Source organism: Aplidium turbinatum, chromosome 3 (assembly GCF_918807975.1).
Source record: "Aplidium turbinatum chromosome 3, kaAplTurb1.1, whole genome shotgun sequence".
NCBI classification, from domain to species: Eukaryota; Metazoa; Chordata; class Ascidiacea; order Aplousobranchia; family Polyclinidae; genus Aplidium; species Aplidium turbinatum.
The window spans coordinates 15,658,831-15,685,528 of NC_137474.1; the positions used below are offsets into that span (position 1 = coordinate 15,658,831).

General features: G+C 37.9%; 1 protein-coding gene across 1 annotated transcript; it reads right to left on the reverse strand.

Moving 5' to 3' along the window:
• Nucleotides 1-4,872: 4,872 nt before the first annotated feature.
• On the reverse strand, nucleotides 4,873-19,821 carry LOC145767441 (uncharacterized). Its single transcript, XM_082579259.1, has 12 exons — nucleotides 19,691-19,821; nucleotides 17,397-17,529; nucleotides 15,918-16,130; nucleotides 13,637-13,841; nucleotides 13,302-13,426; nucleotides 13,090-13,172; nucleotides 12,470-12,618; nucleotides 11,840-12,287; nucleotides 10,281-10,393; nucleotides 8,948-9,117; nucleotides 7,587-7,723; nucleotides 4,873-7,357 (listed from the first exon to the last, which is right to left on the reverse strand). Exons 1-12 carry the CDS (start codon nucleotides 19,707-19,709, stop codon nucleotides 6,519-6,521), a joined length of 2,634 nt encoding a protein of 877 aa, XP_082435385.1. The 5' UTR covers nucleotides 19,710-19,821; the 3' UTR covers nucleotides 4,873-6,518.
• Nucleotides 19,822-26,698: the final 6,877 nt, after the last annotated feature.

Consider the following 26,698-nt stretch of genomic DNA (forward strand, 5'->3'; position numbering starts at 1 on the left):
GGCTACAAAGCTACAGTGCATCGTAATTCGTAAGTGATATGTTATGTAAACCAACTTGCCAGTTTTATAATTATGCAAGGCCTACAACATGTTCAGTCGGAAACTTGATTAATCTCTGCTTGCTTCTTGGAATTTCGTGTTTAGGCCTACGTTATCTTAAATATGTTTTTTTTTTTGGTGCGTATGTTGAAGCGCGGGAACGTTTTATTCTATTTTTCTCTTGTAGCCTAAGCTTATTTTAAATGGCAAAATCGTCATTTCCGTAGGGTGGCAATTGACTAACTTAGTAGACCGTATGGTCGTCTCGTTGTCTCCCTGACGGTATGGGAACTTGTGTAACTTTAGCACAAATAAAACATTGATTGATTGATTGATTGTCAGTCCGAGGATAAAGATTCAAAAATCAATCCACCAGTAAAGTTTTCGATTGTTGAAATATCCTAATACAAATTTGGTAAAGAGGTGATTTTCTTTAACCATAGACATCTGTTTATGATTGTTAAAGTGTTGTTGCGGAGAGGAAATATTCCATCTATTAAGTGGCACTGAATGGAGAAGTGTCTTTATAATGCGTTGCTCAAGCGCATACCCCGAGTCGAAACAGCGCCGCTTGATTTTAAAGCTTCTTCGTTCACGAAGTCACGCGGTAACCGACTAAGTAGGTAACACTCAGTTCAGCATACACTGGAGCTAGCATACCCAATTTGTTTGGTAACGACTAGAACATCACACAACTAAGGCGAAAAAGGAAATTGAAAAAAGAAAACTAATCGGGAAATAGTTAAAACATCGCACTATGACTGCAACTGAGCGTGTGGCATGCAAATGCGCATATCTAATGGTTAGCATGGCATGTTACCAGTGGCGTAGCTAGGTGGGGGGGCGGGCGGACCGCCCCGGGCGGCACGTCTGGGGGGCGCACTTTCAGACAGGACGTTTTGTTTTTTTTGTTGATAATGCAAAAGTACACGGAAAATAAAAGCAAACAGAATGGCAACGTTCAAAACAGTGGCGTAGCCAAGGGGGAGGAGGGGTTTGGGGGTTACAACCCCCCTTTGGCACGCATGTGACGTCACGACATTGAGAATGATCCTTTCAGTCTCTATGTCTCTAAAACAAAGTTGCCTAATTTTAAACGAAACTCCATTAAAAGAGCGAGTTTTGCCATTACCAAACATTCAAATATCTCAGCCAGGAATTAATTAGCAACAAGAAAACATAGAGACTTAGCTTTATTAAGTTACCGAAAAATGCTCAAGAAAACATGATCTTATCCTTTTGCTATGCCACCGGACAGCACCGTTTTACAGGAATATTTATTCTAGGGGATTTATACCCACATTTTTGTTGAAAATGCTTTCAGAATGCACCAAATCCAAAGTAATTTTTTTAAATTTTCTGGGGGAGGCCCCCCAGACCCCCCGCCGCTAGGTGTCGTCTTTGGCGAGGACGCCGTCGGGCTTCGCCCGCCGGCCCTTAAAACCCCCCCTTTCAAAATTACTGGCTACGCTACTGGTTCAAAACATACAATAATTCCACTTTAAGTCAAATAAAAAAATTTCATTTTTACATGCTTTTTCTTAAAGGGGCGGCAAAATCTGAATCCGCCCCCGGGCGGCACATTTCCTAGCTACGCCACTGCATGTTACTAACCTATTTAACCTTTATTGGGCAAGCATGCATATGCCCACGAAACATTACTTTCCATACTGCATGAAACAACCGCATGGTTTTGAATCATGTACTGTATCTTTTTTATTTCTGTGTTTTATTTGCAGTTGCTGAACGACTGTTCAGACTAATAAACATTTACAAATTTGTGAATGGTATTTAGACCTATCGAAGCGTGTATTCTTTTGTTATGTATTCATTGTTTTCCGCATTACAAATAATACCTTCACATTTCGTGCAGGTCGGCTAACAAACCAAGTCGACAAATATTTCTATAGTCGGACGTGTAATTGAATTTATTTTGCCTTTTCTCAGAAACCATCATGAACCACTCAGATCAGAAATGCGAGTGTTATGCCATTCTCACCGCCGAAAAAGAAACAAAGTGCCTTCAGAGCCAATGCTGCAGCGTCTCTCTAGCGCCATACAACGAATACAAAAGCTGTCTTGCTGTGATGACGCCAAACGACGTCGTTCGACAAATCCTTGTGACGACAAAGCAAGACAAAGCTACATCATGATCAAGCCAATTTAACGAAAAGAGTCAGACAAACAATGAATGCCTCCTAGGACTTGCGACGGCGCCCATAAAGCAATGAAACTTGTCATGCAGCGGACTCAAATACATGACACAAACTTAGACATTCCTTTGCGGAAGGCGGTGGAACCACGCAGAATCATTTCGCGAAACGATATCACAAACACAACACCACATTATTATCACAAACACTAAACATACCTAGTTTATACTATATCTGTTACAATTTTATTCCATAACGTTTTTAACTCCTTAAATTTGAACTAAACTTGGTACCCTTGGTTCCAATTTAGCCCAAATTTGGGGGGCCTCTGTAGCGATCCATTATTTCATCATGTAAGTTTTCCTGCCTTTTACTATAGTGAACTAGTTTAACTTAAATTTATTTCCTAGTGTTTTTGTAATTTTCCATGTAAACTGCTCCCGAAGTAAATAGAAAAAGGGAAACAGAAAATAATATGATTTGTTCGCATTTGGCGAGAGCTCAGTTAGACCAGTTCAGCTCTCAAAAAACATAAAATTGATTGTTTAGTTAAAATGTAATAATTCGTAATAATGTTTCCCTGTTCTGCAATTTCACTATTCTGTAATGTTTAAATTCAATTTGTGTTATAGACCTACAATATTATATGAACACCTTCTGATAACTTAAAATTATAATTCGAATAACAATTGTGTGGAATTTAGTTCATGGAGTCAGATAGCTAAATTTAGATGAATAGAATTTTCATCAGGCACTGTAGTCAGATCAGACAGCCTTAATCTTAATTCAACTTATAAACAAACATTAGACCTTAAACAAACAATAGATCTAAAATAAATTGTAACCACACTGTAGCCTAATTTCAATAAGTTATAATTCATTTTCGAAAACCCGTTTGCCGAATTCAAGAAACCCAGATCGAATTTCGCATACGTGATGTATCCATTTTTGTCTAACTTGTTATGAGTCTTTTTCGTGTTGTGCCTTGTGCGTATCTTATCGTTAGTTATTGCAAAATTACATAGCCTGTTGCTCAGTATTATTGCAAACAGGCTAAACTTAAAAAAGGTAAAGGTGGTTCCATAGTTGATTCAAGTGTCGGGTATGGGAAGATAAGGCTCTCATTGTACTAAAACTAAGCCATCGGCACTAAGAAGAGTAGGGTGGCCACTGGCCAGTTCCTTTCTCTCGGTCGCCTTTCCTTCAGAAATTATGCCCACCCAATTTATTACACCTTAGGTAGAGATGAGCGGTGTTTTCAACAACCAACTTAGCCGAGAGACGAGCTGGGTTTGCATTACTGGAAACCATAGCCGTACGAGACCAAACCATTTTGGGGGGGCAGAACGAAAATTTGCCCAAATGTGCACGCTTTTACAGAAATTACTCAAATTTAATGTATGCGGTGGGTGATAGCAGTGAAAGACTAACATAACAAGATCACCAGCAGTGGCGTAGCCAGTAATTTTGAAAGGGAGGGGGTTGACGGCGTGTTTCGCTTATGGCGACAACCAGCAGTGGGGAGTCTGGGGGGCCTCTCCTAGAAATTTTTGAAAAATTACTTTAAATTTGGTGCATTCTGAGAGTATTTTCAACAAAAATGTGGTTATGAATATTCCTGTAAAATGGTGCTGTCCGGTGGCATAGCAAAAGGATAAGATCATGTTTTCTTCGGCATTTTTCGGAAATAAAGCTACAAGTCTCTATGTTTTCTTGTTGCTAATTCCTGGCTGAGATATTTGCATGTTTGGTAATGGCAAAACTCGCTCTTTGCAATACCCAACTGGGGAAACTGCCTCACGCTAATTTGGGCAGTTGCATAAACAGACTAATCAGTTTCATCAAATAATTTCATGTTTTCAGCTGCCCAAATCAACACGATGCATTTGTGAAAATTAATAAAATTAGCTGTATAGCAAATTTTGCGTTTTAATTTGGGCAGTTTCACAAAAGTATTAGAGACATATTTTGGTGGCTGCCCAAATTGGCATGATGCAGTTGGTTAAATGCATTTCGTACTACAGTTAGATCACCATGCAATACAATACATCAATACGGGTGTGCCAAGTGAAAATTTTGCGGCACATTTCTTGTGCAAATAAGAGGCTGTACTTAGTTTAATAGATAAAAGATACTAACTTATAGTTTTTCTTAATTCATGCAATTTTGTAGCTTTTTATATAGCAATTTTTGCCCTTAAAATTTCAAGATTTTGCCCGAATTCGCGACGTTTTAAAACAACAGGGGGGCGGCTGCCCCCCTGGCTCGTACGGCTATGCTGGAAACTCAACGCCTTATCCGCTGCGCCATCCCACCCACTAGGCTAAATTAGAAAAGGAAAAATGGCTAGAGTTTAACACAAAAGCGTTTATTGGATAATGAGTAAAATTTGGAATGTTATAGACCAAAAATAACCAGTGGCTAAATTTTCATGTCAAGTTAAATATTTGTGCTTCTGACGTGCCTCCCCCCCCCCAAATCAAATGAGTCACGCTACGTCACTGGGTGTTATACTCAAATCGTGGTTTAGTTTGATTAGTTGAAATTTGGCATATGCGTCGTGTGTATGACTTATGGGTGGTGACACTTTTACAAAAGTGCTGCTCTTCACTTTATGAGGCCAAAATGTGCTTTGTTACGTTTACGTATGCATACGGAAACCTCTGAAACAATCAGCAGGTAGCTTATGGCTACTTTATTAGAAGGAACAAGGTTAGGTAACATTACGCACAAAAACATCAGCCCGCAACAAAAGCATAGAAAAAAACAAGTCATAAATAAAATGAAATAGCATCCATATGGACGTTAACAAAACTTTAAAAATATGAAACCGATTAATTATAATCAGCCTTCACATTATCTATCGCACAGTCACATCTTGTGTTGCAAACTAATGCTCTATCAAACTAATCAAAATAATTCGATGACCTCAAAAATTCGATAGTTTTCGATGATAGGTGACAATGACATGATTGTTGTGAGAATCGTACAAAGACTCCAGTCTAATTAGCAGCAAACATGAACAGAACTTTGCATGGAACCATCTGATGGGCACAAGGAAATAAAAAAGCACCGTCCGTGTGTACGCATACACACTACACAGGCAACGAGTTAGTCTTTTTTATATTAAATCAACGTCTGCAACACATTGATTCAATGCCAAAATATTTGCTGGCTGGACGGTATAGGTAATGCACGCAGAAACTCAGTAAATACCAACAAAATCACTTTATAAACTGCAAACCATGGCAATTATTTCGAAAATGCATAAAAATTACTAGTGAACCTAAAAATCTACGAGTCTGCATCCAATAAAACGGGATAAGGTAAGAAACGGCTCGTTAGTAAATGAAATGTTGACTGGGTTGGTTGGTGCAAGGTAAGCGAATAAAAAAAACGACAAAAATTTTGACGCCAAACAAATTACAGGCCTAAAAAGCATGCAGGAATTACTTACAAAAACGAAAGATAGATCAAAATGGAGGGATTTTATAAGGTAAGTCAGAGATGATTAAACGTATTGATCTGACGAAGAAACGTCACATTCAAACGCTAAATTGTGCAGCAATTAAAAACTTGTGCGATACATAGATGTGCGATAAAAACTTGTGCGATACATGATGCATCTTATTAAATGACAACCCATCATTAATTTCATGAATTCAGCCACAAGCAACTGACCAGCGCAATTGCAGCACTTTCAAAAATGCATAAAAATTAATAGTGAATCTAAAAATCGATGAGCCTGCATCCAATAAAATGGGTATAAGCAGAAAGCCATGGGTTCATTTCATGAATTAATCACAAGAAACATCACCATACCAGCAAAGCATGTGCAGAGGGAAATAGTAACACTTAGTAATGAAAGCTATGCCATTGTGCAGCAAAGGTAAAGCATCGAACGTGATTCTCAAAATTTTATGACGGCATTAGATCAATATCTGGAGTATCGTAACTGTTATAAAAAGTTCAAGGGAGTGAAATAGTAGCAATAACAGCATGCAATAGTGTATTACGGACACTGCAAAGTAAGTTTTCGGTTGTGAAATAGGTGTAGGCTATGTACAGCAAAACGGTAAAACATATGCAAACATTACGCAATCATATTAACCTAAGAAGTAAATCAGGTGAAAGTGAGAAACAATGTGAATTTTCAAAACGGCAGTTGCGCAGCGCAAACATGCTTTGTTCTGGAAGGCGCAGTCGAGCATATTATCGAATCAAACTGAAAATCCAATTAATCCTGATACATTCTTCCCTGATATCGGACCCAGGTCCACCGGCTCAGGACAGGTGCTTTATCTAATAATCCGAAATATCAGAAGTTCACACAGGATCCTTGGCCTCTTCGACAAGACTGTAAGCTAAGGTCTGCGCAAAGTAATCCACCATCTGGGGTTTGTTCCAGCGTCTTATCTTGATTGGTTCCCCCGCTTCTAAGTGAATTAAGTTAGACGAGGGCATCCTTATGTTTGTTTTCTTTGTCGCTGACTCAGTTTTGATACTCGAGTCGGACGATGCTTCATCGGAGTAAGTGGCCGTATCTCTGGATAAAACTTGGTGACTGCTTATTCGTTTCATTTCTTGATTATTTTTACGGTGATCGGAATTGATGTCGCGACGATTCTTCGAAAGACCGCTGCAGCACGGCTCGTCATGTGACGTCACGACCTCGTGACGTCGTCTACGGAACTCGACGCCATGACGCGTGCCTGGTGTGCTGTAAAGCAAAGCAGGTAGCAGCACATCACTGCTCATTACCTCAGCCGAGTCTAACTGCAGAAGACTTTTGAGTGGCTTCTCTCTTGCTCTGTACTTGCTGCTGTTGCTGTTGTTAGTGTTCAGTTTGGAAAACATTTCCTCTTCTTCCTTCGTTTTTAAACGCATCTTGTATTCACTGCGATGAGGCGCTGGTGGCTCAGCTACCGATGTATCGTTCTTGCAAATGTTTTTCTTTGCCAATGGTTTTTTCGTTTTGTCATTGAACTTTCCCGTTTGCAAGTCGGAAGATTTTTTCCCGCTCTGTTTCAATCTGCCCCGCAAAGATCCCTGAACCGGTTGCTTCTTGGTCGATTTCCTCTCAAGGGTCATCGGCCTAACGATGGTGGCCACGGCTGCCGTCTCCTGCATGATTGCCGCTGTAAGTCGCGGGGATAGACCTAGGTCTGCAAGGGAAAAGATCGCTATTGGAATAAAATTAAAGATCGTGAATTTCTCAAAGTAACACAGTTTTTGCATCCAAGGAATCTAGATGCTAAATATCAATTATATATTTTTAGAAGTTTTGAAAATCATCCTTCTTGACACTTTTCCTGCTCTCAGTTACGCTAGTGTGCAGTGAATTCGAATTGTTGCCCATGGGCAGCCAATTTTTTTAATGTAAAGTACAAGCACCTTTGAGATGAGTTGTCAGACTAAGGATCCGAGTTCTTCTAGTCACAGGAGTCTTTGCACGGCCACCTAGCAAGCTTCTTACTTCTTTGCGAACCGTCCTGTTCCACAGGCCATATATCAACGGGTAGTACACGCAACTGCAATGGAATTGCATTGACAGGATGAGGTGTATTGATGTAAAGTCAGAGCCACAAGATTGCCTTGTAGAAACTGAAAAGTTACCTTTAAAATTATGCATAAGTAGAATTTACTTTTTTTAAATTTATGCAAGACATTAAAATCCACTTTTTTATAACAAAGCACACTTTTGAATGAAATATTCGAGGTTAGTTAGAAATGGACTGGACTATTTGATTGGTACGCACCGTATGGCCACAGGCCTCTAATTAAAAGGCTTGATTCACTAGGCATAGACTAAGGATATCTTGACTGAAGGGTTGGGTATTGGTTTTAAAGCTGTCACCACAATAGTTAGTGGTTAGCTAAATTTGAGGGACGCTGTACATTACAAGCTTCGTTCATATATTGACTGCTGAACATGGCAAAAAAAACAACTTTAAACGTATTTAATGATGTACTGTTTGCAAAATCGTAGTTTTGTAAACATGGCTATCATCAGACTTAGCAGTGAATCTACAACTGATAAATGTTTGACAGGAAAAAAACATATCTGAAATTTCTGTAAAATCTATCGCACAATATTTTAAGCTGAAACAAGTTCAGTTCAGCAAGCCAAGAAGGACCACGGAAATTCCTCTCTGGAGTAGCGTACTGTATACATGAGAGAAATCAAGTGCTATAGTCGAAGGGGCGCCACTCGGCATCCGTAATCGACGGCGTGTCTATAAGTGTCTTGCCAAAGATACAGCCACAATGCCACATGCTCTAGAGCGGTGGCGAACCGGCGCTCTTTCGAACGTCGGACCATGGCTCTCACCACTCGGCTGTGCAGCTAAAACAAAACTGTGCGCATAACCAGCTGAAAAAACAAACACAAAATTATCATTTTAAACAGTAAATAAAATTCGCTTCAGTACGTGAAGGGGCAATGAATTATCACTATTGGATACAACAGCGGGTTCTGTTGAAAACGTGTCTGGACCGATGTTAGCCAGCAATACATCTAAAAAGCACACCTGTTATCGCAGCAAAAAATCATCGACGGGAGTCTTATCTACAGGGATAAAATATCATCACCTTGCTGTTGCATGCGTTGATGAACAACACACAGTCAGCTGCTGTCGTCAACATTTAACAACTGACGAAAGCGGACCCTTTCTTTGAAGTGACACTGATCAAAAGAAGAAATAGAGTTTCTGCAGTCGAGAGTTGCTTGAAAGAATACGAACACAATGACGTACGTTAGAAGCATCAGGATTGTGGATGCGGATACGAGCCAATCTGCCACAGGGGGTTTATAGCTGGTCACGGTGATTTGTTGGGCGTGGACTATTTCGTGCAGGATTGTGACGAGAAACGGACCCATGGTGATGAGGAGGATCCCCATGACACACAAGATAGTGCACATGGCCTGCAAAATCCCGCTGGTCAAATTACATTTCGAACCAGACAGCATGATAAGCTATCAACAGTGAGGTTGAATTAGTGATATTGATCATTAAAATTGCAAGTAAGATAAATTTGTTGAACTTTTTGACAATCGATTTCATGATTTTCATGCTCTTAGAAGTGAGCGTGTAAATTATATAACTGGCTGTATAAACAACTTTAACGTTGAATTAACATAAAAATAATGGACCTGAAAACCCACACCTGAATCGATAGTATGCCAAGCAAGTGTTGGCAGTCCAAGCGGCATAATTTTCATTTTTTTTAATAAAAATAAGAAAAAACCATTGAAAGAGCGGCTTCTGAATAAATTATGCATTGGTGGAAGGGAAGAAACCGATTAGAAGAGCAGCCGATTGTCACGCAATGACAAGATGATTACTTAGGAAGATATTATCAGTTGGCCAAGTTTATAAAAATGAACACAATTGAAAGTTTATTTAACTGCTTCTGTACAAAAATGTTTCGGCGAAACGACGACTTAAAAATTCGCCACGCTCAGATCACAACGAACTTAATTTCTGTTAAATAAAATGACACAACATTAATTCCTCATACATTCATATGTACAATAAAGAGTCACTTCTACCTCAAGATCATGTGGAAAACTTATTGGTGGAAACCTCAGTCTCTTTCTTACGGTATGTTTCATTAACTAATAATTATAGTTGAATCGAAGGTCGCCATGAATTGAACCAACAGTGACTTTGCGACCCCGTGTGCGTCGACATCGTATGCGTCATATCTGATGGGCTTTTGATAAACTAGATGCTGAGCTCGCGGAAGTTTGCCAGCATTCTCATTAATATGTCCCAGGCAGCAAATGAAACGTTTTTTTTTTCTATTGATTCAACGTCTGCAGACGATAAATCAATGGAAAAAACGGTTGATTTGCTGTCTGGGCTCTGGGGTGGTATCACAAAAGTGTTCTTAGTTGGGTAATGTATTTATCGTGTTAAAAAAATAATAAAAATGTTGTTCCATGTGTCTATACGCCAGGTGTGAGTGCGCACCATTTAGTTTATCACAGTTATGCTGCTGATGGTTTAAGTTTTTAAAGAAGGTTTCAAATGCGGTATTTGAGGACTAAAGCATTACTATACAGCAAAAGGAAATGCAACTAACTTTCTTTTGGTTGCTGTAGTAACGAGTGTGCGAATACGACCACGGCTTCGGGCGGAATGACAGACGAGAGAACAAAGAACTTCTTGAGGAATTGCCAGATCTTGTGAGATTTCCTACAGAAATTTAATTTCATAAATAAAAAAATTCTTTCAATGACTTTTGATGACAAAAAGCGCTTGGTGGTATAGGTATATACTTCAGGCGAGTTTCTCCAAAGTAATTCATAAAAACGATAGAGGTTAGAAACAACTTTTGGAACATTTTATATCTCGCGCAGAGTATAAACCAATGGTGGGCAAACTGCAGCTCACGGACATATTTCTGTGGCTCTTTATATAACTGAATACCGATAGTAAAATATTTTAAATTGAGAAAATGTTGTTTCCTCATTATTCAAAAGTTTATATCCGACACAGCTCAAATGGTTTTAAGTTTTCCAATACAAAATCAAAGTTTTTTAAAAAACATTCTGTCATATGAGAACAAATGCTTTCTTGAAGAGGCAAGTTCAGACTACAAATTGAAAGAACGCAAAATAAATTGCAAGAACTACTGGAGGAGTTCCAAGGCAGATTTGCAGGAGCTGAAGTCATGTTTTGATATCTTTGTAAATATAAATCCATTCAATGTTAATGTGATCAGTGATATAGTTGTCCAGTTCGCCAGCCGTTTGTTACAAATATGTCTGCTGTAAACATGGAACTGATCGAAATGCAAAAAGATATAACTCTACAAAATTGCAGTACATGCCACTCTACAAATTAGTTATAAAAAAGGTTCTAACAAGTAAACGACAAGTGAACAAGTGTGCGACATTTCTGTATTTAGCAGGACATAGGGTTGTGAATCTGTTTTTCTGAAATAAAGTTGTAAAATAAAAAAATCGTGAAATCCCAACAAACGAACACTTGGGAGAATTATTTGGTGTACTAGTTTTTGAATATTTGTTCTCAGACTGACAAAGCCTCTGATAGGTTATTCCTGGCAGTTTCGCAATTGTAAAGGTTTTGAACCACTGACGCATGGCCGGTTACCGAGATTGACAAAATAAACTTTGTTGGTGAAGTGTGGTTGCAGAGAACTGTTGCATCCACTAAGTGCCGCTCAACGGAGAGTAGTCTTTGAAATGCATCGCTCAAGCGCACACCCCGAGAACCGAACCAGCGCCGCTTGATCTTGAGTCAGGCACATAACTATTGAGCTAATGTACCGCTTTAACACACATCGTTCAAACTTTCAGAGATTAGCAAATCAAACAAAAGCCTAATTATTGATTGTTGTTGTTTTTATTTGTAATTTTATATAAAACTTGCATTGTTGAACTAGTTTACTGACACTACACATTTTGCGGCTTGCGGATGTTTTCAGTTTTTAGAAAGTGACCCTATTATTGAACAAGTTTGTCCACCCCTGGCATAAACAATCTTTCCGCATAAAAACTACCATTATCACTATGCTGAACATAGATTCATTTATCTGAAATACCATTAGCTTGCACTTTCAAACACAATAAAAGTGCATGATAAAAACAAAGAAAACAACTTAAGTAGACAACTCACTTGATCGAGCGGAAAGAATCGTTATCTCGCTGCCCATTCGATATGGGTCATTGAGCATTGTCAAGGAGTTGTGTTTCTGAAGTTTCCCTGGGGACATCGAGGGAGAGTCGTATTCTTGCAAAGACATTGACTTCCGCTTGTTGTGCAACCTCTCTGGTCTGTCCTGCCTCCTCCCAGAGAGAGAGTGACGGCCGGAGTTCTGGCTGGCTGGGACAGGGAGATAATCCATGTCGAGAGTGTCCTTATGAGCTATGGTTGCTTGGAGTTGCGGCGGGTTGAGAGAGTCTCCTTCTGCGATGAAGCCAGCATGACACGCAGCGGGGTAGGGGGATACATCATGATGTAGCCCTGTTGCATTGTTGTTGTTGCGAGACTCTTTAAAAACGGCACCCGTGTTTTGCAAAACAATACCAGGAGTGGACCCAGTATTTTCGCTTTTGTTTATCACCTGTCAACAACACATTGAAGACATTAAGTTTAAAAAAGCGTCCCAAAAAGCAAAATTTGCCATATTCACACTGATTCAACCTCTGCAATCAATGTAAAATTGATGGATTTTGCTGTCTGGGATTTTTTTTAGCGTACGACATTGAATCAAATTAAGGGTGGAAAAAAATTAAGCCAACAAACCTGATGGGGCAAAATGTAGGAAATCTCAGTATTTTCAACAACACTTTCATCAATTAAAACGCTTGCCGCAATCCCGGAGTCCACAGCACATGATGACGGTTGCTCGTATGTGGCAAGATTACGGAAATAGTCTTTGCTGAAGGCTGTGTCTGTGGATGATCATGAATTGTATTTTGGCCATAGATCACAGTGATCCATGATTTATAACAGTGGGTCACATTGTTATACCTTTTACTTGTTGTATTGATCCAACATACTACGCTATTACTGAATAATGGAGCAAATCTGTCTGTTAATACAATAATATCAGTTAGGTAAGACTATTTTGAGACATGGTGATTTTTAGCTTATTAAGCGAGTGCCTTATAAACGGGAGACACATTTTTATTTATTCATTTATCACTCCACAGGTCGGTGTGACGTAGACTTGGTGACAACGTTAGTTTGTTATCAATTTTGCGTTTTTTCTTTTGGCAAGGAAACACAAAACATTCATTTCCAAACGCACACTGCACTCGAAAGACATACGATTCGACAAAATTTAATCGTCAGCACTGACGTTAAACTTTTGTTTTGAGGTTTTGAAGTCAATTATTTGTAAAACTTAAGCAACAACTCACTTTTCGACAACTGAGAAGGTCCAGCTCCTCTGTCACCAACGATCGCATCATCTTCATTGCCTTCCACAATGAATGAGTTTACTCTGGAAGTTGAACAAAGTTGATTTATCTGCTCACACCAAAGCAGCTAAAATTTTGCGTCATAAAACAGACGTAAAATAAAAAGCATTAAAATTAGGCGTAACATCGTCAAAAATAAGATTGAAGCTTACTGTGTCATGGAGAATCTGCGTGGAACATTGTTGTGAAGTTCATTTGCTTTTTTTCTGGCCACTTGAAAAATGCAACCATAGGAAATGATCATCACAAAGTATGGAAAAATAAGACAAATAATAACCTGGAAAAAGCATACAATAATAATAATAAATAAATAAAGGGTATATAACATTTGTATAAGTTTATTATTGAATAATTGAATATCATAGTTTGTGCTAGAATAACTGCAATTAAATATTTAACTAAATCAAAGTTTTCGATTTTTCATAACTTTTGATGTCGATCAAATGCTTAGTCGTTTACAAATTCAATTGTTGATTTAACTACCCACCCAAAACAGAGCGAATCCAGCACTTGATCCCCACTGCGGCATGCAAGACATCCTGGCATGATAGAATTGATATTGAGACCATGCTCCAAACAGTGGGGGAAGAGAGCAACATGTGGATATTATCCAACAGAGTATGATGATGGCAATGATTCTGTAACTTGTTATGACTGATGGATACTTCAATGGATGCACAATCGCATAATACCTGGATGCAATATGGATGATGACTATTGTTGTACAACTGAACTGCAACCATTCACTTTCACCACAAAAGTCGACAAAGTGTTTTGAATAAAACTAGTTAAATATAAGTACTTTATGCATTTTATGCTTTAACATCCTTATCCAAATCCCTTTTTTGACTACGGATGAAATGCATGGTGTTTTGTTGCATTCACATATCCAGTTTACGATAGGCAAGGCTACCGGCCTTCTACACTGAAGCGCCAAAAAAACTTTTGTATTTAATATGAAAATTTTAAATACAATACCCAGACAGCACAATCCATCATTTTTATATTGATTTAACATCTTCAAACAAATATCGATCCTTACTGGACTTGTCACCATCCATTCTAAAATATTATAATCATGCATTCAATAGTCTAGTAAGACTACAACAATATAATGCCAGGCTATTAAATGATAAAGACATAGTTTCCTAAATTTATTTTTTGATGTTTAAAATCACATAGATATCACAAGAAAATATTGAACTATTATGCCATGATTAAAGAAATAGACGCTGATGTCTCTGTTCTGGTTCCTCGATGTTGTTTAGGGTGAAAAGTTATACAAGGATCCTTCATTTTGAATAAGATACTGAAGAAGCTGCCTTTGCTATGGTGAAAGCTTTCTCAATAAATTATACAAGTTTTCAAATAGGGTTGCAAAATTCCTGGAAATTTTCAATTGAAAGCAACAGTTGAAACAGGAAAATAATGGCCTTATATTATACTGTTTAGAATAAAAGTATAAATACTTCAGAACATACAAACACATGGTTTAGTTTAATAACTCCAAAAATGAATCATTATCATAACAATCTGTTTTTTACAAAGAAAAACAATCCTGAGTCAGTCACAAAGTCGTGGTTCTAGTTGCTGCCGGTTAGCATCTCCTCCTGCTCGGCTTCTTCAGATGATGTACTAATGACTGTTCGGGCAGCATCAGAGTCAACTTCAATTTGGGTTGGATTGTCTTCACAGGGCTCAAACAATGCCAAGTTTGACCTGACTGATACTAGTTTTTCCACCCTTTTATTTGCGAGCCTATTGCGGACCTTGGTGTGAGTGTTTCCAAATATGATCAGTATTTTTTTAAATATTGAAAAAATAAGCCTCATTCTTAATTAACACCAAATTAGTGAACTTTATAACAATTAAAGAAAATAAGAAATGCTTAAGATAGGTTTTTGATATTTTTTTCTAATTGATGAAATAATTAAGAAATGTTTTAAACATATTAATAAATAAACAAACATAACTCAGCAACAACACTACATTTAACATTATAAAACAAAAAACAAAAGCGAACGTTTTCGGCTAGTCATACAGCCCTTTTCAAGCCTATAAGAAAAAAATATATATATACATATTAAAAGAAATGCTAAAGAATCATATAATCATAAGGCTTGAAAAGGGCTGTATGAATAGTCGAAAACGTTCGCTTTTGTTTTTTGTTTTATAATGTTAAATGTAGTGTTGTTGCTGAGTTATGTTTGTTTATGGTTCAAAAGAGTTACCTCTCTACCCAAATTGTATATTAATAAATGCCAAATGAAAATTTATAATATTTCCGGGGTCCTTCAAAATTCCCGAAAAATTTCCACCCTTTTACAACCTTATTTCCAAACCTGATTAATTTTGTTTAGGCTACTGTATATATGTTACGGTACTTATTTTATGCAACGATTTCAATGAAAAACCTTAGCAATAAAATGCTCTCAACACATGTTTGATAACCTACATTGAACCAGTTTGCAGTGTTTATGAAAAGGTTCAGTATAATTACAAATATATAAACAAAATTTGGCTGTGTGTGGCATAGCTATAATTGAATCCTGTTACAATGCTTGCAAAGACACCTATTTGATACCAAAGAGCATGCAAAATTTGTATCTTCAGCAGTTCACTTAATGACATGTTTGAAGAGGCATACAGTATAAAGGTAGGCAATTTTCTTCCCATCTACTTAATCTAAATTTTCAGCCACTCTGCATTAGCTAAGATAACAAAAAATTGTTTTCAGAAAATGATAGTTAACGAATTAACGATCATACCTGTCAAATGAAATGGCAGAGAGAGTAAACATGCTCGCACCAAGAACAGTTAGCATAACAAATCCTGTGAGGGAACACCACACATTGCCAAGAATCCATTCTTGTTTTATGCTGCTTGTCAAGAAGAATGGTAGAATAAGAAGAGAGAATAGGAAGTTGGAAAATGTTAAACTGAGAACAAGTTTATTGCTTGGTGTCAACAGATACTGTCGCCTGTCAAATACAAATGTATATATATAATTAAAATCTATTAGCATGCATAATACATTCTACAAGTAAAGATATGTACACGTACAGTAGAATGAATCACTTTTTGACTACTCACTAATCAAACTAATTTTTTTTCTCACTAATCAATTTTTTTTTCTCACTTTTTTTCTTACTAATCAAACTACAAGGTGCAAGAAGCATCTGTAATAATCTTAATCATTCCATGACAAACCTAAATAGTTGCCATAATAAATTTATGTTTGTGGAAAGAAAAGAATCAAAGTGACTTCAGATTACAATGTCTGAACTCAGATTTACTCTTATGGTAAAATTAAATGGTAGAATATGGCAAAATTTTGTCTTTATTCAATGTGTTTGTGTGTCAAAACTTACAGTGATAAATGTGAGTAATGTAGCTTGTGTTTTAATGGGTATATATTTTTCAAATGCTGTTTTCTTTGAAAGTCATTTTTTGATGCTTTCAACTACTCAATTTACAACTGCTTATTTATTTCTTGTCAGAATGGCATGAAATTTTACAGGCATAAGCAATATATACTGGAGAAGTAATCTATGAGAGGATTTTTGCTACTTCTGTGTGGCTTCATTTAAAATTAAAAAACAATTGCAAATATATCAAGTTTTTCTAGAACATAAATTCAAAATTCATTTATTTTTTATATATACACCTATGGAAGAAAATCTCTAATCATTATATGGGTAAGGGATGGTGACAATGCCAGCAAAAAGTTATGAATGATATAAGTCTCCCTTGAGACTTACTAAATTTTTTACTGGTGCTAAAAAATTTAAAAAATGGAAAAACTTTTGCATTTCTTTGACATTTTTTTTCACAGAAACGTTTTTCATCTATTTAAATGCTATTATATATTTTGATTGCAATTATCATACTCTTTCCAAAGATATTTTAATATGTAAGGTTTTCTACAAGTAAAGCGCATTTTTCGACCAATTTATTAAGGACGGTGCTGAAATTAATATTCTATCAGGAGTGTCAAGTGTCCACTTAAATTAACAAAATTGTCATTTCTGTATGAACCTTGGGGTGGAAGGTATTTACTGTCTAAGCATCCTTTTCACTTTCTGATGTATTTAGCCCCAATGTGGAGGTGCTTTCCGGACTAACCAGATGACCAGCTTTACATGGCTTCTAGCAAGACTATTGAATTATATCTACATCAAAGATAAATCTGCATCCATAATTGCTTTCCCGAATAGCCAAGAAATCTCATACTACTTAGTACTTACCTGTATAAAGTTAGAAATACAATAAAATTGCCAAAGCCTGAGCATATTGTAATGCAACTCAAAACAATTGAACGAACAACCAAGGTCACAATAGATACTGTAGTGGCAGGTGAGATTTCAGTGTGACTGGACACTGCAGAACAGAAAACAAGACACGAATGAACACTGTAAATAAGCTGGCCTAGATGGTTATAGTTGTGTTAAGGCAATGTCATTTAAGTAAATTATATATATACATGTAAAAAAAGAAAGTTATCTCCATCACCAAACAGAAAATATGCATTATTTTACAACCCATATTTAGGTAACATGTTGAGCAAAAATCAAACTAGTAGAATTTGGTTATAGAGACATTTGGCTAATAGTAACATTTTTTCAAGGTCTCTTCAGGTGTCAGTATAGGCAAATACTACAGTACCAGTACTACTATAGTGGGTGCATTGAGACATGTTTTCGTATTTAGGATAGGCTAGTTTTGGTTTGGTTTTTGAATCTTTATCTTAGGAATGACATTTAAAAAAGCCTTGATAGGTCATTCCTGGTAGTTTCGCATTCTTGAAAAGACTTTTAATGCAGGGCCAGTTACCGTGATTAACAGAGTGAAGTCTTCCAATTGTTGTTGCCGGGAAATTATTCCATCTATTAGATGTCAGTGAATGGGGAGCAGCCCTTCATGTGCGTTGCTCAAGCGCACACCCGGAAAGTCAAACCAGCGTTGCTTGATATTGAACCTTCTTGGTTCACGAAGTCACGCGCTGACAAACTAGGTTATAGAGACGGACTTAAAAAAAATTGATTTTAGGAACAAGGAAATGTTTATCCTAAAAGGTGAAGTTGATTAATGTTATTGGTCTGCATTTCAAAGTTGGAGTACGGTAGGCTATTAACATAGCAGCAGCGAATAGAAAAGTAGCCCGAACCAAGTTTAGTAAGAAGTGGTGAAATAAATAAGATATCACAAGCAGACACATAAAAAAATTTCAACACATTGACTCTGTGTGTGTGTTAAAATATATACATAGAAGACTGACATTAATAAACGAGCTAGACTCGACCGGATGCAACCAATTCCGAAAGTGAGGTTCGGTTTATCAACTATTTTGTTTATCAACAGCGGTTTTGTAACAGCTTGTTTTCTGAAGCGTAGGCAATATCACCAAATCATTAAACACTTAAGAGTATGAAAATACGTTTCTAATAAAATAAGAGTTACCAGTACTGCTTAAGTGTTTAAGTTAATACGATTTTCAGTGTTCCTTGATTGAATGAATCTTTATCCTCTGACTGGCAAAGCTTCCTAAAGAGCTTAACCCTGGCAGTTTCACATACTTGTAGAGGCTTTCAATCACTGAAGCAGGCACGGTCACCGAAATTGACAAAATGAAGTTTCCGATTATTGAAGTCTTGTTGCTGGGGAATTATTCCATCAATTAAATGCTGCTGAATGGACAGCAGTCCTTAACTTGCGTTGCTCAAGCGCACACCCTGAGAGTCGAACCAGCGCCGCTTGATCTTGAAGCTTCTTTGTACCAGAAGTGATGCGCTAACCAACTGAGCTATCGGGGCGGACAAAATGGATGCAAATATGCACATGAACTATAGCCTACGGATGCAACCTAATTCGTACCATGAACAATTCGTACCGTCAGTTCGTACCTTGAAAAGATCAAGAGAAAAAATTAACAAAGCCGAAGTTGCTGATCGCAGTTTCCGCAAATATTTTAAAATTTTCCGCAAACAAACAAAAACTCTTAGGATCATTTAAAGAAATTTTAAAATGTTTGCGGAAACTGCGATCAGCGACTTCAGCTTTGTTCTATTTTTTTCTCTCGATGTTTTCAGTTTGTTTGTTTGCGGAAACACCCTAGCCCTAAACCTTAACCCTTTTAAATGTTTGCGGAAACTCCCATCAACCCTAACCCTTTTAAAATGTTTGCGGAAACTGCAATCAGCGACTTCGGCAAACTCTTAGGATCATTACCAGAAATTTTAAAATGTTTGCATTATCATACCAGAAATTTTAAAATGTTTGCGGAAACTGCGGAAAAACGAAAACTGCGATCAGCGATGTTCTATTTGTTTCTCTCGATCTTTTCAGTTTGTTTGTTTGCGGATACCAATACTCAGACACCCTAACCCTTTTAAAATGTTTGCGGAAACTGCGATCAGCGACTACAGCTTTTTTATTTTTTTCTCTCGATCTTTTTAAGGTACGAACTGACGGTACGAATTAGGTTGCACCCATAGCCTACCAGGTAGTTTTTTTTGTGCAAGTCAAGGTTTTTTACACTTACCTTCGGTTACATTGTCCATACATACAATTTGCTATTCACAGTTCTGTGCCTTGACATTGATAACTTTTATAATACGCTACTGTACATGATTGTGTGTTGTCAGTATTGCTTCACAACTGCCATAGTTTTCAATCTAAAAAAGTTAGTATGGTATTTATTGGAATCACAGTAAAAACATAATACAGACGAAATCAGTTAATCGAATCACCTATTTGCCAGACGTTTTGATACGATTATACGATTGATTCGTTTAACCAATTTACTAAAAAAAAAGGTTTATTGTGAATGGGCGTAATTGTTGGGAAGATGTCTGTGCTGACTAGGCTGCAACGCTTATTACAACTGATGCTTCCTACAACTATTTACAATTCTGGTTAAACTTTAAAGAGTTTACTAGTTCTGTGTTACACAACACTACGCTGCATGTTCCAGCCAGCAAAACTGGTCCTTTTTACATTGATTTATCATCTGCAGTCGTTGAAACAATGTAAAAAAGACCAGCTTTGCTGACTTGGCTGAGCAGGTATGATCAAAGCATTTTTCTGCAAACTGCGACAATCGGACTTCTTTTAATCTCACCAATCTCTGTGACGTCACAACGCGAACTTTGACGTTGACGTTTTTGATTCAAGCATGCTATTTTTAGCTCGTACCAGCTGTGTAGTTTTGAGCATGGAACGTGGCCGTTTTTTTTTTCAAGTCTTTTGCGCTGTCTGGTAAAATAATTAATTTGCAATGTTCTTCAACTCAACGAAACTGCACAAATGAAATTATGCACTGCATTTCACAACAGTATGCTACTTTTTTTCAGCAATTTAAAAAAAATTCTCCAAAGTTTTCTAGTAAAAACTTTTGGACATGCTTTCCAACACTTTCCTCTTAAGCCGAGATAATTTGTCCATGTCCATTCCTTGGAAGGCCAGTAGCCGACGAATGACATCAAAAGCATTTAAACTTCTTTAGTGTGATTATTCCTTTTGTGTGCTCTTTTGTTTTAATGAAGCCCAGCTGTGCGAAAATTGGTTCTTTGTAGTGCGATGTCTAGCACATAAGATTATGGCCTGGGATTACAGACACTTGTCTTTGTTTTGAGCGCATGCGTCTGTCTCACCTTTGCTTCATTTCGTCTTTAAACATTGCAGACAATAATGCGAAGCAAAAAAGAGACATTCTCTTTTCGCTAACGGGTATAATTATACGATTAAATGAATGAAGTATGCAAACTAGAAGCAAATCCTGATGCTTTTATCCGACTTATTCTTTAAAGCGGTATAGTCAATCAGGGTAATGCGCAGCCATTTTTAACAAACTTTGCTCTCATTTGGTCAAATTACACCTTAGACAAGCCAGTTTTAACTTTTTAAGTGCCTTGCTACTTGTAGATCAATTGTACTAAGAAGTAGGTCAAGTGCGCTTTTTGTTTGTTCTCGAGCGAATTTTCGGCATTTCTTGCGCAATAATCGGTTAATTACGAATGCGCAGTGCGCGTTGAGCTAAAGCGCACCGCGCAATCGAATGCGCAGTTAGGCTGCATTATAACAGCTTTGTATGTACCACCAGGCAAAATCGGAAAAGGGAAATTTATCAATGTTGAGTACACTACAGTTCAAGCTTTACATGACAAGCACAGACGTCATTTATAGTACGAAACGAGAAATAATTCCTCATGCACAAAAAGGTACAGGCTGCCTTTGCCGGCGCACACTTCTAACTACGTTGATTAAACGTCAAGAAACACAGAGTCGACAAAATGTAAGATTTTGCTGACGCACAAATAAATGACTAAACGAAGCGGCGTTCACAAATTATAACACAATGGGCTTTACGTAGCTGCTTTAGCAACAAAACAAACCAGTCAGTTGCCTAAAAAACTCTGTTTATGGCACAAATTATCATATCATTATCAAAATAGCAGATAAAAATTATGGCTGTTTAAGTGTTTATGGCACAAATTATCAACAGGGGTCATCAATCAGTGGGGACATTCTCATTAAATGCTCGAAACAAAGGAAATAATTTGTTTTCCTTGCTAATGCTTGAGCAGTGAACGTGCACAAACAATGTGATACTGTAGGAAGATTTAGATAGTCTGGAAAATATGAAGTTGTACCTTCCGTGATTCGTAGTTTGTCTTAACGCTGAATACCATACTAAACTGTTTTTGTTTTCTTTCACATTTTTATCCTCCGGAGTGGGAAAGCGAATTGTATCGCTTTACTTCGCATTAAGCTGCACCCACCGTGGAGCCGCCGGCATCACTGTTTCCGGTTGATTTACAACTAATTTTTGCTATAATTATTGTTGTCTAAAACTTTGACACCTTAATAACACCAGTAAACTTTTAATTCTGAGCTGTAACTGTCCAAGCCGAGATTCTCAGTTAAGCCCGCTTTTGCTGCACCGGACAGCAAATCACTCGTTTTTTACATTGATTCAACGTCAGCAAACGTTGAAGCAACGTCAAAAATGACTATACACAAACACAGCAGACCGAGCGGCCATTTTGTATCGCTGTCTAGCTCCTAATTTCAAAACAGGTCACCACGCATTTATCGCGTGACTTGCTGTTGCGGCAAATGCGTAGTTTTCCATTTTCTTAAACAAAATTACTTCTCTATCATCTTTTAGTTTAAATAAAGACTTGTGTGTGCATGATCGCTACACGTTGGAGCCGTTTTGATACAAGCGCTCTCTTCTTTGCAGCAACGAAATTAGAAATCCGACTTTCAAAGTGAAAACTAAGAGAAAATAGGTGACGTATGAAAAGAAAGATTTTAAGCTGGATACCGTCCAATCCTTCTTTTGACTTGGTTTCCACTGAACAGCTGGGTAGTTTAGCTGTAAATAACCAACTTTTAAACATCAAATTTCTTTGTTTGTTTCTTATAAAGCGGACCGCTGCTCATTATCGCTTTTTCTCCTGCGCTGCGCATTACCCAGATTGACTATATGCGCTTAACCGATGTTTTACTTAACAACAGATTGGATTTGGTTTGGGATATCAGGTTTTGATTCAAATAAACGATTGATACGTTTAAGCAGTATACTAGTAACCGATTTCGTCTGTAACAGTTACAAACAGTTGTTGCAAAGGTACCGTACCCTATGTCGCAACTTGATCAAACACAAATAGCTAACGTCCTTACATAGTTGATGTTGTGATGGTCAAAAATGAGACCTATTTCAATCAATCAATCATCGATCATTTTATTTTTTGTCATTAACGCGTCCGGGACAAAAAAGATACTAACCACAAAAATCGATATAGACCTACCAGCACGTTAATGTACTGGAAAAAGTGGCAAAACCTTGAAAGGTTTAAAACGTGCGTGAATGAAAAATTATGTAGTAGGCTATACGGTATATATATCAGTAGTTAGCATGGCCACAATAAGACCAGAATAAATATTGATTCAGCAGAAATAGGCATTTTTTCGATAGCCTATTATTTTTAACACTGAACAAATTCCAGACTAGGCTTCACATCTCTCAATCTGACTAAAGTAGTGCAAAACTTTTCCTTAGCCTACAAGCCTTTATAGCATCAAAAAATGCTAATACCTAATGAATTGAATAGCTCCGACTACAGAAGCGCAATAACCAGCCTTTGACTTGACAATTGACATTTGACAAATTGACCAAGGATGCCAGCGACAAATTTTCAATAAACTTAGATTGTGTGCTAAAAAAACCCCAGATGAGGCAAAAAAAACCCAGGTCCAGAAAATATAATATGTAGTAAAGCGGTTAAAAAAAACCTGCGTGTGCTTTTAGTACCATTTTAAATCATTACACAGAAGCCTCAGAAAGCTACAAATAGTAACACGTATATATATATAATTATACAATATACATGCTTATGTTGGTATGGTAGTTAATATAGGATGCAACCTGGTTCGTACCCTGAACAGTTCGGACCCTCAGTTCGTACCCTAAAAAGATCGAAAGAAAAAATTAAAAAAAGCGGAAGTCGCTGATCGCAGTTTCCGCAAACATTTTAAAATTTTCCCCCTGAAAAGATCGAGAGAAAGATAGCACAAAGCCGAAGTCGCTGATTGCAGTTTTCGCTAACCTTAACCATAGGCTAATCTATGCTCTAACCCTAACCCTCGCTGATCGCAGTTTCCGCAAACATTTTCCGTAGATTCCGCTAACCGCAGTTTCCGCTAACCTTTACCCTAACTCTAACCATAGATTAATCTATGCTCTAACCCTAACCCTCGCTGATCGCAGTTTCCGAAAACATGTTTCCGCAGTTTCCGCTAACCTTTACCCTAACCCTAACTATAGAGCAATCTATGCTCTAACCTTAACCCTCGCTTATCGCAGTTTCCGCAAACATTTTTCCGCAGTTTCCGCTAACCTTTACCCTAACTATAGAGCAATCTATGCTCTAACCCTAACCCTCGCTGATCGCAGTTTCCGCAAACATTTTTCAGCAGTTTTGCTAACCGCAGTTTCGGCTAACCCTAACTCTAATCATCGAGTAATCTATGCTCTGCTCTAACCCTCGCTGATCGCAGTTTCCGCAAATATTTTTCCGCAGTTCCGCGGTTTCCGCTAACCCTAGCCCTCGAGTTTGTTTGCGGAAACTCCGATCAGCGACTTCGGCTTTGTGCTATTAAACTGCGATCAGCGACTTCGGCTTTTTTTAATTTTTTCTCTCGATCTTTTCAGGGTACGAACTGAGGGTCCAAACTGTTCAGGGTACGAACTAGGTTGCACCCGTTAATATATACGTATATTAGGGTGGCTCTTAAAATTGAGTTTTTGAATTTTGCTTGGGACACCCTTTCAAATGGTGAGGTTGTCAGAAAAAATAACTCTTGCAAATTTTTTTTAAATTTGAAGTTGATTTAGAGGTGGCCCTCTCCCCCTAAAGTTCTGTGCCCTCCCTCGAAATACCAAATCTGCGTATCTCGAAAACCACTTGAACTAGAGATACGGTTTTTGTGTTAAAAGATGCAGAAAGCATGGTTTTCTATCTGCTTTCTGAACATTGAATGCATCTATCTTGAGTAGAAAAGTAGTTATTTAGAAAAAACGCATTTGACCAAATCTTGATTTTTACAACCTTTTTTGTGACCACGAAACCGTCTACAAAATTTCGTTTTTTTGTCTTAATTTTTGCACCTTAGAGGGAACACTGGTAACGATATTCATTTCAAAATGTAATTCTGGTCAGTACTGCAAGAAGCGATATTATCGACAATATTTTATATATTGCCTTGCGTGTCATGGCAGGATGCCTGCGACCTACACCATCGGACAATTTCCCTGTCCTTGCAGGCAACCAACCAGCTGAGTTTCGTCACGAAGAAGCCGTCCTGTCTCTTTCTCGCCGCACTACGAACCCCAACCACTTGCTCCACTCAAGTCTCTACGAGTCTGTGAGCGAGCAATCGAGCATCCTCGGCAACTGAAATCGAGACACCCATTTGTATGTGACGCACAACTCCTGATGAAAACCGCTGAAGACCAATCCATCAGCGCGGCTACCTGGGAGGACAACAAGTGGAGCTCAGAGTGGAAGAAAAACTCCTCAAGACTCTAAAGTTGTATCTCCGACACCAGCCCCCATCCAACCGGAATGCATAATTCGCCAAGGAAAGCCTGGTGCGGCTCAACCGCCTGAGTACTGGGCTACTGGAGTAAGACTATTCCGCTCCAACATGCACAAATGGGGGATGGCTCCATTCGCAATCTGTGAGTGTGGCAAAGACGAACAAACTACAGACCACACTATCTGTAACTTCGCCAAATGGTGTGCGTGGTCTGCTTGAACTGGATGACGAATCAATGGACGAATCAAAGGATTGCTGCTCGACACCTGTTCAAGCATCTAAACCGCATCGCCACTGCCCAAGGGGGGTAAAAGACAGAGCCCTTGACCCCTGGAGTAACAAAGAAGGTTTAAACGAAGAAGAATCGACAATATTGTTCTTGGAATTCGGAAGCAGTTTCCTGTGTACAGTAACAACTTGCAAAAGAAACTGAAGTTGGTACTCATCTTCAGTTAAGATTTTGTTAAAATCCTGGATTAGACTTAGAGCAACTCCTCTCTCTGCTCTGTCATTGACTACTGAAAGTCCCTTCGCCATGTGTAAAGCTTGAATAAATGCACCATCTTCAGTCCAATGAGCAGGATCCTTTGAAAGTATAATAATTATTGCTTCATCTTCACCCCAAGCCATTTTGAATTAGAGGTGCAATACTGTTCTAGACCCTTATTGCTAAGAAACGCATCTACTTTGATGCTTGGTCTCCTTGGTGGACGTTCTCCTGTTTCATCTAACATGGTTGCCACCATTAGCTTTTTACTTTCCACAGACAATCGAGAGTCAAACAAGGCTTGTCCACATTTCTTAGGACAGATACCATAAATGCAGACTAAGCTTTTTGCATAAATCGCCTTCGCCATCCAACAAGTGCGATGCATAGCACCTCAGAAGCTTGAAAGCGGATTCCACGCTCAGGAGTTTCTCCAAGGAATATGACAAAAAACGGCATTTTAGCTATGCATGAATGCATAAAAGTTTAGGAATACTTATTTCGTTTATTGCTTTACCAGTTTTACAGGTTAGCTTATGAACTTTGTTTATTGAATAGCTTGGGCCACAATACTTGTTTAGCACTGTTTTGTGCTAGAATACCGAAAACAGGTTTTTTCTAAATAACTGCTTTTCTATTCAAGATAGACGCAATCACTGTTCAGAAAGCAGATAGGAAATCATGCTTTCTGCATCTTTTGACACAAAAACCGTATCTCTAGCTCAAGCAGTTTTTGAGATATGCAGATTTGGTATTTTGGAGAAGGGCGCAAAACTTTTGGGGGGGAGGGCCACCTCTAAATCAATTTCAAATTCAAAAATTTTTTGCAGGAGTTATTTTTTCTGACAACCTCACCTTTTAAACGGGTGTCCCGCACAAAATTCAAATTTTTTTCATTTTTTGCCAAATAAGAGCCACCCTAACGTACATATATGGAATTTAACTATATACAAAAAC